At 28.9% G+C, this 13,981-nt stretch overlaps 1 protein-coding gene and 1 pseudogene across 1 annotated transcript; both read right to left on the bottom strand.

The window, feature by feature from the left end:
* Window positions 3,371-5,830, bottom strand: LOC104789409 (annotated as a pseudogene).
* Window positions 6,439-6,957, bottom strand: LOC109133008 (defensin-like protein 206). Its single transcript, XM_019245539.1, has 2 exons — window positions 6,844-6,957; window positions 6,439-6,757 (listed from the first exon to the last, which is right to left on the bottom strand). Exons 1-2 carry the CDS (start codon window positions 6,908-6,910, stop codon window positions 6,561-6,563), a joined length of 264 nt encoding a protein of 87 aa, XP_019101084.1. The 5' UTR covers window positions 6,911-6,957; the 3' UTR covers window positions 6,439-6,560.

Here is a 13,981-nt window from a genome sequence, read left to right as displayed (position 1 = left end):
TATAAATTAATAAAATTTCATGGTCCCGACCTTATTAATTTATAGAGGTTTTACTGTATAACAATTATGTCATTAAATTTGTATAAACTACAAAAAGTACATTACAAATTCAAAGTATATTAATAATATATCTCCCACTAAAGGTAAAGAAAATAAAACAGAACTTACATTAGGGTTAGTTAGGCTATTTATACATTTAAGTATTTAAGTCTATCTGATTTAAATGTAAATATTAATAAGTCATCTTAAATTTGAGATTTCTCTATTTTTAATTTATTAATGCATTTTCTGTCTTATCATTGTATAAACCATAGTTTTTACTGTTAATCAATTTTTAAAAAAAAATATATTTTCAATAATTTAATATATCTAAAAATAGTTATAAAAAATATCCTGCGGCATAGCGCGGGTCTAACCTAGTATTTTCTAATGAAAGCATATACCATATAACTTTTAAAAAAAGCTACTGATCAAACAATTTAAAACAAAAAAAGTTTTCATACTTTAAAAGTAAAAATTGAAACCAAGTTCAATTATGATAGACTAATTTAAAAATATAGAATATGTACTAATATATTTTAAAAATCACATTGTATTCAATAATCATATATATTGTATTAAAGACAAAACTTAAATAAAATTAAATAGAAGGTTTTTTCCAACTTTGCCTGCCAATGCGACACTTGGCGCTCTATATTTGTGACACATCTCTCTCTCATTAATTAATCTTAAATTAAATAGTTTTTATATACTTTTTTTTATTTATATCTTATATGGTGGATAGTTTGCTTTAAAAATAAAATTCACATTGTTACAAAAATATATTTCTTCCAACTTTTTAGTTTTAACATATAATATATTTTCTAATGAAAGCATATACCATATAACTTTTAAAAAAAAAGCTACTGATCAAACAATTTAAAACAAAAGAAGTTTTCATACTTTAAAAGTAAAAATTGAAACCAAGTTCAATTATGATAGACTAATTTAAATATATAGAATATGTACTAATATATTTTAAAAATCAAATTGTATTCAATAATCATATATATTGTATTAAAGACAAAACTTAAATAAAATTAAATAGAAGGTTTTTTCCAACTTTGCCTGCCAATGCGACACTTGGCGCTCTATATTTGTGACACATCTCTCTCTCATTAATTAATCTTAAATTAAATAGTTTTTATATACTTTTTTTTATTTATATCTTATATGGTGGATAGTTTGCTTTAGAAATAAAATTCACATTGTTACAAAAATATATTTCTTCCAACTTTTTAGTTTTAACATATAATATATTTTCTAATGAAAGCATATACCATATAACTTTTAAAAAAAAAGCTACTGATCAAACAATTTAAAACAAAAGAAGTTTTCATACTTTAAAAGTAAAAATTGAAACCAAGTTCAATTATGATAGACTAATTTAAATATATAGAATATGTAATAATATATTTTAAAAATCACATTGTATTTAATAATCATATATATTGCATTAAAGACAAAACTCAAATAAAATTAAATAGAAGGTTTTTTCCAACTTTGCCTGCCAATGCGACACTTGACGCTCTATATTTGTGACACATGTCTCTCTCACTAATTAATCTTAAATTAAATAGCTTTTATATACTTTTTTTTTTATTTATATTCAATAATCATATATATTGTATTAAAGACAAAACTCAAATAAAATTAAATTGTATTTAATATTCTATAAGTTACCGTTTGACTATCTTTAAAATGTATGTATTAAAAGAAAATAAAAATATCATAATGGTATCATAACATAACCTTTAGTTTTAACATATAATATATTTCATAATGAAGCATATACCATATAACCTAAAAATAAAACTACTGATCAAACAAATTACAACAAAATTTTTTTAATACTTTTAAAATAAAAATTGAAGCCAAATTAATTTATGACAGAATAATTTAAAAATATTTATATGTTATAATATATCTAAAAAATCACATTGTATCCAGATAAAATTAATTATATTTAATATTCTATAAGTTACATTTTCACTCTCTTTAAAAAATATGTACTAAAAGAAAATAAAAATAACATAATTGCTTAATCACCCCATGAAATAATAGAAAACAATAGTTTACAAAACAATTTAATGGTAATTATAGTATTGATTTTTAAATGATTAAAAAATAGAGATAATATATCGAATCTAAAAAACATTAAATTTGACACACTTTTCTTTTCATGAATTTTATTCAAAATTTAATGCGAGATATAGTATAAGATATTTCATAAATTTTTATGACTTGAGCCATATTTTAATATGCATTATTCCAATTTTTTTATATTAAGGGTGATTACAAGATTAGAGAGTAAACACTTGAGCATATGATAAATCGAGAGTACACTTATTAATTATTCAAAATAATCATTGGTGATTCTTCTGTTACCTTGTAAAACATATTGTCTAGATTCATAATCTCATTAGTATAGTACAAAATTCAGGTTTTATAATTCATTTATTGATTGGATGAATTTGAGTCGGTCTGATTTTTTTTCTCACATATCTTATTTTAAAATCATCAAAATCTGATGGAAAATTCAACATATATATATTATAAGTTTAAGTATAGTTAATTAAAATAAACATTTAGATGTAAGTTAAAATAAATTAGAAATGAAGTTATGTCAGAAAAATAAATGGAATATATGTATTGTTGATATCAATTTTTCTGATTTTGTCTTCCCTTCCATGATCATAGAAGTATAACACATAATTGACATGTTGGAGAGTTCATTTTTTGACAATTAAAACAACATAATGAATAAGAATAGAGACAAGGACAGAGAAATAACCCATCATCATAGAAGTATAACACATTTTAAGCATTCATTTAGAGTTACTAATTCACAAGATGTTAGGAGGCTAACTGAAGAAAATCAAACCGTAGCAACATATTGTGGAGTCAAAAAGAAAATCAAATATTAAGATTGAGTTAAAGAATATATAAAGTTGTAAAATCACTCGCAAAAAGATAAATATTTGTTAATTATTTTTCTTTACGATTAAGACTAAAACATAATTTTTATTTATTTATTTTCATGTTTACTGAGTTTCGATAATAATTTCATGTTTGTAAACTATTTTCAATACTCAATTTTTGTTTCGAATGTCTAATATATGGTCTCTACAAAAACCTTATGTGTAATAAGACTATCTCCAAAATATATTCTATTTTTTACTCTAAAATAGAGCATAGTTTTTTCAATGTATCAATCTATTGTATACTCTAAAATAGAGTAAGTGTAAAAAATTAAAGTTGCATATAGAGTAATCCTACCATTTATTCTATTTAGAGTAAGATATTGAGTAGGGTTAGAGCAAATGTTACTCTATAACAGAGTATTGACTTTAAAATAGAGTGGGGTTGAAGATGCTCTAAGAACCTACCAATTTATCACAAAAAATAAAATCCAAAACAATAAAATTTTGAGGGATTTAATTACGTCAATCAAAATTTTTTTTGATATATTTTATTTATTTTATTTTGTGTCCAAACATTAAGAACCATATATATAAAGCCTTCATAATAAAGGAACACATATTAAACATTTTTTTAAAAAAGTCATAGAAAAAAAACATTTCAAAAATATATTTAATAAAAAAAAATAAAATATATCTCGCGCGATGCGCGAGCCTATTTCTAGTAACTAATAAGAAATCGACAGGTGTAGAAAAATGTTGAGAACCGTTTCTTTTCCAGGCACTTTGAGCAACGTTCTCTATAGTTTATAATAAGAGAATTTGTGGGGGAAGGAACCACCAGTAATGATGGTCTAACCATCTCTTCGACAAAACTAAATAAAAAATAGAAGAACAAAACAGACCATTGATTGGGATAATAGGTCTCTTCAAACAATGTGGAATACTGTTGATGCCAGTGACTGGTGTTTACAATTATAAGGTCACGCTTGTCGTTCTTGAACTTTGCAATTCCTTTAGCAGCAAGTTCAGCAGGATCTGCCGTGTAACTTAAAATAAACCAAGCAACCAAATTAGATCTCGATCAGAAATACTAAATAAACTAGATTAGGACCCGCGGTACACCGCAGGCAAAATTATTTATAATTAAAATATTTAAATTATAAGTTGTATTTGTTAGTTAAATATGTTATAATTATATAATAATTGTTAAATAAACCATATAATACCATCATATAATTTATTTTTTTACATAATATTTATTTAATCAATTTAATTAGATATGTCTATTCTTTTATATAAGAGTGTTAACAAAATAATGAAATGATGTTTTACCCGTGTAACATCGAATTAATGATATTTTTTAATTTGTATAAATATCGATAAAAACCCGTCCCGCTATATAACCCCGTCCCGAGATATTTTAACTCACACTATATCATCTTAATTTTTAATATTTATTGTGTATTTATGGTATAATATTTATCATATTTAAATTTTTAAAAGTTTTAAATATTTTTCATATTTAACCTTTTAAAAATATTTTTTTTTTGTCAATCATTGAGCCACAACAGGTCGGTCCATTAGCCTAATCCCTACATTCGTAGGGAGCGGGACTCGATCCCTGGTGTGATGGTACCTTGTGCATTAAGGACTTATCTTTGGCCACTGCACTAAGGTCACTTCACACCTTTTAAAAATCTTTAAAATAAAGAACCGGAATAAACCAAATAAAAGTTTTTAAAGTTTGAATACCTGATAAATCAAGGTTTCTACTCATTTGTATTCAGAATCATTTTGGTCTCTTTTATAGTATGACTCTAAACCATTGCCCAATTTTTTTAGACGATGTGGGATATTGTACCCGTATTTTTTATTCATCTATTGAGCAATATATGTTGGTTTTTAAAATTTTGTATTACAGCAGGAAGAATTTATAATTTTTATTAACTAAATATATTATAAAATAATTCAAGATAATTTAAATATAAATTCAAAAAAAAATGAAAAGAAATCATATATTTATGTTTGAATGAGGTAGAAATATTTCCTTATTTTTTAAATCTTACCTATAATTAATTTTAAAATTTTGGTAACTAATATTAAAGTCAGTACATTAAATTTAAAAACTTTCCAAAAAGTATTTTTGAGCAAATACTGCTGCAAAAATACTAGTATAGATAAAGAGAGAATTTGATTGTTCTGTTATGTGGTACCTTCCGTAAACTGGAACCTCATCTTTGGCAGCCTTGTTGAGCCGGACAAAAGCATTGGTGCTGAAAGTATCAGCACAGACTAAAGCTGGCCTGAATCCCTTCTTTCTGTGGTAACGAGCATACTTGGCACACGTTTTGGTCTTTCCAACACCTACACCCAAATCAATAACACCATATTATAATACGTTACGTTTACTCAAAGTCTCAAAAACTAAAAAAAAAAAAAACACAGAACCTCGTAATCCGATGAACATGACTATGCTAGATTCACGCTTTACCAGAAAGAGTGCAGATTTTCCCGGATCAAGCTTACTAACGAGCTCAGTTAAGATAATCTGAAGCGGTGGTTATGATAAGTTAGTTAAATCAAGAAATCAAACCCTTACGGATGAGCACATATTAATAACAAAAGAATCAATCTTCATCACCTCGTAGATTTGTTTGCCTTTGTTGGACGCGTCAGGGAGATTGATAATTTCCTGGCATTTTCTCTCCACCACAGTCACAGCCACTCTAGGAAAATTTGCGTCAAGCAGAGTGCATGCATGTGATATCGTTCAAGCAACTATTAAGCATCGTCTCATCCATCTTGCTTGTTTCACGCATCTCTTCAAATGACCGGCTTAGCCGACCTCTCAGTTCCGCCAACGCCATCGAGCAAATTAAATTAGTGAGATTCGGTCTCGATTTATCAAGTTAGGGTTTTGGTTTTGCTCGAATACATAAATACGTCTCGACAGGATTGGCCCAAGTGTCGCTGGTAAGTCTTGTACTTGCGGTCATTTTTTTTTTATTATTCCTTACGTTACGTGCATCCACACTCTCCGATCTTAAATTGTACCATTACTTTCAGATTTGTTATTGTCCTAAAAGTGTTTAAGAAATTGTTCTAGGCGTCTATACGCTTGGCAGACTTTATACCCGCGTACATGGTTTGATATAGTTACGCGACTTCTGAGTTCTGATATAGGAATTATGTATCAAAACAATCTGATTGTGGAATCCCTTTGATCACTAGATTTAATTACCATAAAAGATGGTTTTTGATGCAATTGCTTGGCGGACCAAGATTGTTTCAAAGGCCCAAAAAGAGAGAGGAAAAAAAATGAAATAAAACCTTAATTGATAACATGTTACGGATTTGTGAGTTTTAACTTAAGAATCTAGAATTTTTTGAAACTGATCCAGTTTTATACCAGATTAATATAATAGAATTTCTTGAAACAAAAACAAATTTAGTATTGAGAATAAAACAAGACTACACACAACATCTATTTTGCATTTAGGGACAAGTAGTGACAAACTTTTCCATTGATGTTTTATTTGGAAACGAAAGAAACTTGTACATCAATGTAAACACTCATTAAAACCAACGAAACACAGGTCACTCTTCTTTTGTTCTTTGGTAGCAATGGCAGTGTTTGTCGCTTCCCTCAACAACCCCTTTACATACTTTTTGACCATTGTATGTGCGTCTGCAACATATAGAGCAATCAACATTCGTACCAAGGAATGGGGCTGGGCCGCACTCCTCTAGGAACGTGAAGCATCCAGGTGCTGCAGCATCGCTCTTCAGGATTTCTGCATGTTGACATATTAACATGATCATCACAAGATAATTGACAAAAAAACTGTGAAGCATAGTAGAGAACATCCAAAATTATTACCAGTGGTAGCCATGAAAAAGACAAATAAGAGAACGGTGAAGCTGACTGAGTTGATGTTCTTTGCCATATCTTTTGGTTTTGCTTTGCTTTCTCTTAAACGCAATTTATTCTTTAAAAAAAAAAGACTTTAATGTTGGTGAGACATTCCATATGTGTGATGAACTATTTATAGTTAAATTTGTAACTTTTTTATAATTGTTTATCCCAAGTTCATAATGTCGTCACAATTGTGCATATTAATTGCTGTCAATCTCAATTACATATTTACATTTCTTTGTTCCCTGTCTGTCCTTGTAAGAAAAAGAAATAATGCACTTGACTTACATAAATATAATTAACCAAATGGAAGCTCCTAGTTGTAACCACGATTATATATATTGACTAATCTATATTAATATTTTTGAATTACATTTTTTAAAATAATTTTTGTTTAGTAAAGATGTTACACAAAATACCATCACATTCAAGACAAAAAAAATTAAACTTACTAAAAGTATTAATAAAATTTGTACTATCTTATTATATAAACCTTGATGTCAAAGTTACTCATTAATAAGATCTTGACATGTGTCAATTGTATCATTCATATGTTAACATATGTCAATTCTAAATTTATTAAAATTTTTTAAAAATAAAAATGTAAAAATTCAAAACCTACCGTAAAAATATTTTATATAAAAGTAAAATAGAGAAAAGAAAATATAATTTTATTTAAAATATTTTTTTAAAAAAAAATTTGTAAACTTCCAAATATAAAACAAAAGTTTTGTTTTTAACAGTTTTAAAAATATTAAAAGGTAACTATAAAAAAATTGTAAAATTTAGAAATGACCATTATAAGGAAATTATATATATATAATTCATAAAATTCGAAATTATAATATTGTTAACTTATTTTAATTTTAAGTTGCTAATTTACAAGAAAAAGGATTACTTTTTATATAAGATAAAAAAATATTGTGAAAATTATACAATTAATGACTGTTTCTAAAAAAACATAAATATTTACTTTTACATAAAAAAAGCTTGTTGAAGTAAAAATAATAATAATAATAAATAAATCATCTCATATTTTTTTCAAATAATTTATTCAAAAAGACTGCTATTGTAATATATAAGATACGTATGCGTTTTTGTAACTATAAAAATATTCAAATGAAGAGACATATATAGATTATTTAATGTGTTCATAAAGACAATTTCTTGGTAGTAGTAAAGACTAAAGAGTGTATTTTAACAGAAAAATATAGTTGTGTGTACAAATACACTTTTAGTGGTAATGTAGATAGTAGATTTGTAAATGGATATACATTAGTGTATTATAGCAAAAAAAAAAACAACTACTTTTTATAACTAAAAGTTTATCTCTTTACTTTTATACATTGTTTGTATTTACGAAAAGAATTAAATATATATTCTTTGTTAAATTTAAGTTTATTTTAATAACTTTGAACTCATCTACAACTATTTTCTTTAACTAAAAATGTATCTATTTACTTCTTTTTTTTCGGTTAGTTGCCCAAGCCAGAGGGAAGTGGTTTACAAAACAAACTTCAGAGATAAGAGAATGCGAAGCATGGACAAGAAAATCTGCTTTCGTATTTGACCCACACGGGATCCAAGAGATGGAGAATAGTGGGAAAGACTCCAGCGAGTTAAACTCATCGAGCAGGTTGGAGAATAATGACCAATCTTCAGGGGAATGCACCATAGTGAGTAATTCAGCACAATCAGTCTTGAAATATTGACAAGCGATCCCTACAACACATATCCGCTCCATGGCCCACAACAATGCTTCTAACTCCGAATGCAGGGGTACAGGGGGGTGGGGCTCCGTCTAAGACACTTGGCCCTCAACAACAAGGTTCGCTTCTCACCAACACAACACCACCAGCCCAATCCTGAATGCACATTAGTTGCTTTCCAAGAACCATCAATCTGATAATGAGGTGAAGAAACATGGACATCCGAAGACAGAGATGGAGCTGACATGACCGCCGTAAAAGAGAGCGCCCCTTCCCAGGCTAACTTATCGCCCAAAGCCTGAGCAATTATATCATTCGTCTCGATCTCTAAATCTTGAAATTTTATTTTATTTTTGGCCTTCCAGTTTGCCGATAAAATTCAGGGTAATTGAAAAAGTTGATCAGGATCACCCTGTTGAGAGGCACCCCTCCAAAAAACAAAATCAAAATTCAAGTACACCAACTCATATGGAAAACCCTCTGACGAGACCAGAGTCCGAGATAAGTCCCAAACTTCACACGAGCAAAGGCATTCAAAGAAAACATGACTAATAGTCTCAACCGCAGAGTCACACCTTTTACACCAAATATCACATTGGACACATCGGTGTATCTATTTATTTTTATGAATAGTTTTTACTTACTAAAAATAATTACTTTATATTATTTGTTAAATTTAATTTTATTTTAAAAAGTCTAAACCCACACATCGGGCGGATCCTACTCTAGTTTATTATATATACATGTATCCAAACAATCTTTATAACTAATTCTTTACTAACTTTATAACCAAACATAATTAATATTCTCGTGGTGTACCATATATTAAATTCTAGTCATATAATAACACATTTTAGCTTTTTCCGACTAAGTTATCATTACAGAGAAATGTTTCATATATTTGTAGAAGTATTATACAACACAAGAATAACTTTTCAATAGAGATTTGAATAAAATGTCTCGAAATCTGTAGTTGGACTATTAGTGGTCAAAAAAGATGAAGTTTTTTTTTCCTGTTTATAAAAAACAATAATTAAATATATTTTAAACAAAACCAACATAATTTAACTATTTTGCAAAAATATTACGTTTATGACTTTTTCGGTGGTTAAAAGAAAACTAACTTAAAATTTTTAAAGTGTTAGTAAAATTACTATGATGTTTTATAGTATAGAAATACCCTAGAATAGCACCATTATATGTTTTTCTTCCAAAGTTAGCATATAGACTTAAATTTTCCAAAAGTAGCATTTCTCTAAAATTAATTATTAAATTAATTAATGACAGAAGGAGAAAAAAATTATAATCATAGAGTTTATCGATTATAGTTTCGGTGAAGCTTTCTATCTCACATCATCTTCTTCTTTTTCTTCATCTTCTTCATCTCCTTCTCCAATTGTATTTGTGATTAACAAAGAATCTGTCGGAGATTCAATAAAAAAAAGCTTCCGACGAATCCACAAACTCTGTTTTGAGGAAAGAACATGTGTTTGGAGCTTGGGTTTCACAACGAAAGCTAGATTTGGAGGGAAGAACCGATAGATTTCGATTTGATTGTGGTGTTGATGAATACAATGAGCCCGATTTTGTTTCAGTATTGACTCAAACCAATTTTGAATACAACACATCCACTGCCACCATCGTTTCAGTCCCGTGAATTCCCACCGCTACGGCCAAGAAAATAGACTCAGCGATGGCCACCTACATAGCAGATATCAACACCACAGTTATTGCATACCAAGTGTTTGTTATAATGTCATTAAGAACAAAATAGTTAGTAATGAGTAAGAAAGTTTGTTGTTGTTGTCAATTTTTATGTATTCAGCTTCTTTAGCTTGTAGTTTGTCGGTTACAGAGTGACTTAGTATTTTTGATGAGGCAAAGTATGGTGGTGGTGGTGGAGGATCTTCTCGTTCTAGTTATCATCGTTTTGAGATTTTGGTATATTTAGGAATAGCTTCCTAAAATTCAAGAACGCATTTCTAAATATTATGTAATCCTTCCTAAACATTATAAAATTCTTCCTATATCAAAATAAATAAATTTTGAAATTCAAGAAGACCTTCCTAAAATTCAAGAACACCTTCTTAAAAACTATGAAATCCTTCCTAATTTTTTAAAAAATGTGTTTCTAAATCTCTTTATATGTGTTTTGCTTTATTGTATCACATATTACTTCATTAGTGATGTATGTTGATTTGATTATGTGACCATATTGGTGTTTTACAATAAAAGTAGCAAATAGAAATATCCAACATGATGTTTTAGGAAGATCTTCCTAAACGTCAATGACTTCTTCCTAAATTTCAAAGAGTTCTTCCTAAACATCAATGACTCCTTCCTAATGCTCTTTTTTAATTTTCATGACGGTCTTCCTGAAATTCAAGAAATCATTCATAAATATATGAGAATCCTTCTTGAATGTTACATTCAAATCCTTCTTATATGTTTACTGGTGAAAACATAGTTATCTACCAAAATATCAAGATAATTAATACAAAACCTTCCTGAATATGTTTTAAACAAATCTTGTGGTGAAAACCATCCAAACTATCTTTCATAACCAAAATTCTAATGCTAAAACAAAGACCATGTGAATACAAAGAATCAAACTGTAAATACTTCAATCTCATATGGCAACTGAAGCCTTCAATCTTGTATGAGCCCCGTTCGTCTTTGATTCTGAGTGTTATTGCAGCTCCAATTCTTCCTAAACTTTTTATGAAGGTCATCCTGAAGTTCAAGGAAACTTTCTTGAATTTCGTTGGATCCTTCCTGAATTTTCATAAGATGGAAGTAAGAACCTATATATCTTAGAGCATACGTGAAAACTAAAAAAGAGCAGAACATATTAACAAACAACAGTATGTGCAAGACCATCCCAGAAAAAAAGCATAAGATAATAACAAAGAGATCAAGAATCTAAAAAAAACATAAGATTAGGATACAAAAAAAAAAGAGATAATATAATAAGAAAGGATGGAATTTTCCAGTACCAAGTAAGCATCATAGCACAGGGAGCAACACAAGTCCTCAAGCAAGCAATTGCAGCTAGTAAACATTCTCTTCCCTTGATGATTCAGTCGACATCTTCGATTTAACAATCAGAAACAACTGAATCAAAACAAGAACTCAAAATTAAGATCTCAACACTCATTTACTTGACCAAGTTCATCACGGATTAAAAATCAAGAAGTAAATCCAACAAAGCAGAAACAACTTAAAACTGTAACCCAATATCACATCTACACAATACATACTCATCCACTTAATCAACCTCTTCACAGATTAAGACTACAGAGCAAATTCACATATACACATTCATCCACTTAATCAAGTTCTTCACGGATTTAACAACATAAAGCAAATTCTAAAGGCATAAACAATTGAATCAAACCAGAACCTCAATTAACATCTACTTAATCACGGTCTTCACAAATTCAAGAACAGTTGAATCTAAAGATTATATCAGAACTACCACTAGAGAAAGCTCTAAAACCAAGACTCACATCAAACAAAAGTGTAGAGGATTGTGGCAATGGAGGGTGATAAATAGAAGAATGAAACAGACAATAGAAAGGAAAAGACCTAGCACCCAAAAACCAAACTTCCTCTTCTCCTCTCCCATCGATTATGCAACTTTTACAGGAATTAAATTCATCCAAATTGAATATTATCAATGTTTGGGCTCCTCTGCGGTGTCTCAATTACTGACTTCAACTTCATGAATCACCTTTGATTCAAATCCGATTGGATTCATCGGTGGAACATCATCATCGGTTAGGTTTAGAATCAGAGAAAAGGAAGAGTGAGAGAGAACAGGCGGTGGTTACAATGTCACGATCTAGACTTCGATATTGTTTTAGTTTTATTAATATTTTTTAATAAGATATAATTTTGTGCTAGTTTTGGAACATTTGAAAACATGTGCTAATTGTGGAAGAAAAACTTGAAATGGTGCTATTTTTGTCAATTGCCCTTTATAGTATTAATGAAACTTTTTAAAAAATTAAAGTATTACTAAGTAACACTTTAAAATTTAAAAATGTGATCTCTTTATTATCAAACACTATTCATAATGAAAAGAAAGTAGAGTATTTAGTTCCGAATAAAATGTTTGAAATTATGGAGTCTGCATGAGATAATGAGTGCGGAAATGGAAGTTTGAAGGCCATCATGTCTCGCCAATTCAACACTGACAATGAGATGGCGAAATGACAAGCTAAAGATCTATATCTGAATTGTGATAAGAACCTTTCGGCTACGTACGCAGATTTGAAGCTTGATGACAAACTCCTAGTAATAATTCATATTAAGGGTTTTGGTAATTTTCATTTAATCATTCTGTCGTTTTGAGCGTGACAAATTCTTAGTATAATTTAAATCCGGTCCTAATCCTATTCCTAATAAGCTTTTTTCCGATATTTTTCAGGCTTCTTTTCCTGGAACACACATAGTATAAAATCTCCTGGAAATATTGAATCTATGTATAAAATGACTCAATGAAACCACTAGTATTCATTAAAGGCAATTTACTTTACAAGCAAAAGTTTTAAAAACAAATAAATCCAAATAAATTGTTAAAGCTTGTTCCAAAAAAACAAAAATCAAAATATAACTAAATCATGTTTTAGAGCTAAAATTTGAATCCACTTCAATTCAATTCAGAGCATTCTAAATCTTCCTTTGCTTCATTACCATTTAAATCGTTTCTCGTCATCAAGTTCTATATATAAATAATCATATTATTTATATATAGATTTTAATTTTGTTATTTTTTACATGTATTTAAATTATAAAGAATATCATAGGTAAACATGTACTATACTAAAAATACTAAATATATATGAATGACATTATAACATGTAATTTCATAAACTAAATCTAAAAGAAAATCAAAATACTTTTAAATGGGTTTTGGGATCTGACCGAGCCCGGTAGGCTTAAGCCTAGGCCTTATATCTGAAACCGATTACCCAATCCGACTCCGATCCGAAAAACTCGGATATGGATATAAACCGAAACAGAGATAATAACCGAACAGTTATTGCTTTCTAAATCCATTGGTTATCGGATCAGTTCAGATAATAACCGAAATCCGATATACACCCGAACACATCCGAAAATTCTGTTATCTCTCTTGATCCTCCCTGTGATACACCACCTACAACTTCCCTTATCTCTCGCGATGCTCCTTCCATTTCCCTTATCTCTCGCGATGCTCCTTCCATTTCCCTTATCTCTCGCGATTCAGTTTGATACACGATCTTCCAATTGCCTTATCTCTCTCGATTCTGTACATATAAATAAAGGTAGAACCCTAAACTTTCAAGCTGGAAACCCTAATACCAATCTCGCCGCCGCAGTCTCCTCCATCAGAGGCATCAAGAAAT

Source organism: Camelina sativa, chromosome 5, assembly GCF_000633955.1.
Source record: "Camelina sativa cultivar DH55 chromosome 5, Cs, whole genome shotgun sequence".
NCBI lineage: Eukaryota > Viridiplantae > Streptophyta > Magnoliopsida > Brassicales > Brassicaceae > Camelina > Camelina sativa.
Note: the sequence above shows the minus strand (reverse complement) of the source record. Positions and strands in the feature narration are given on the sequence as shown.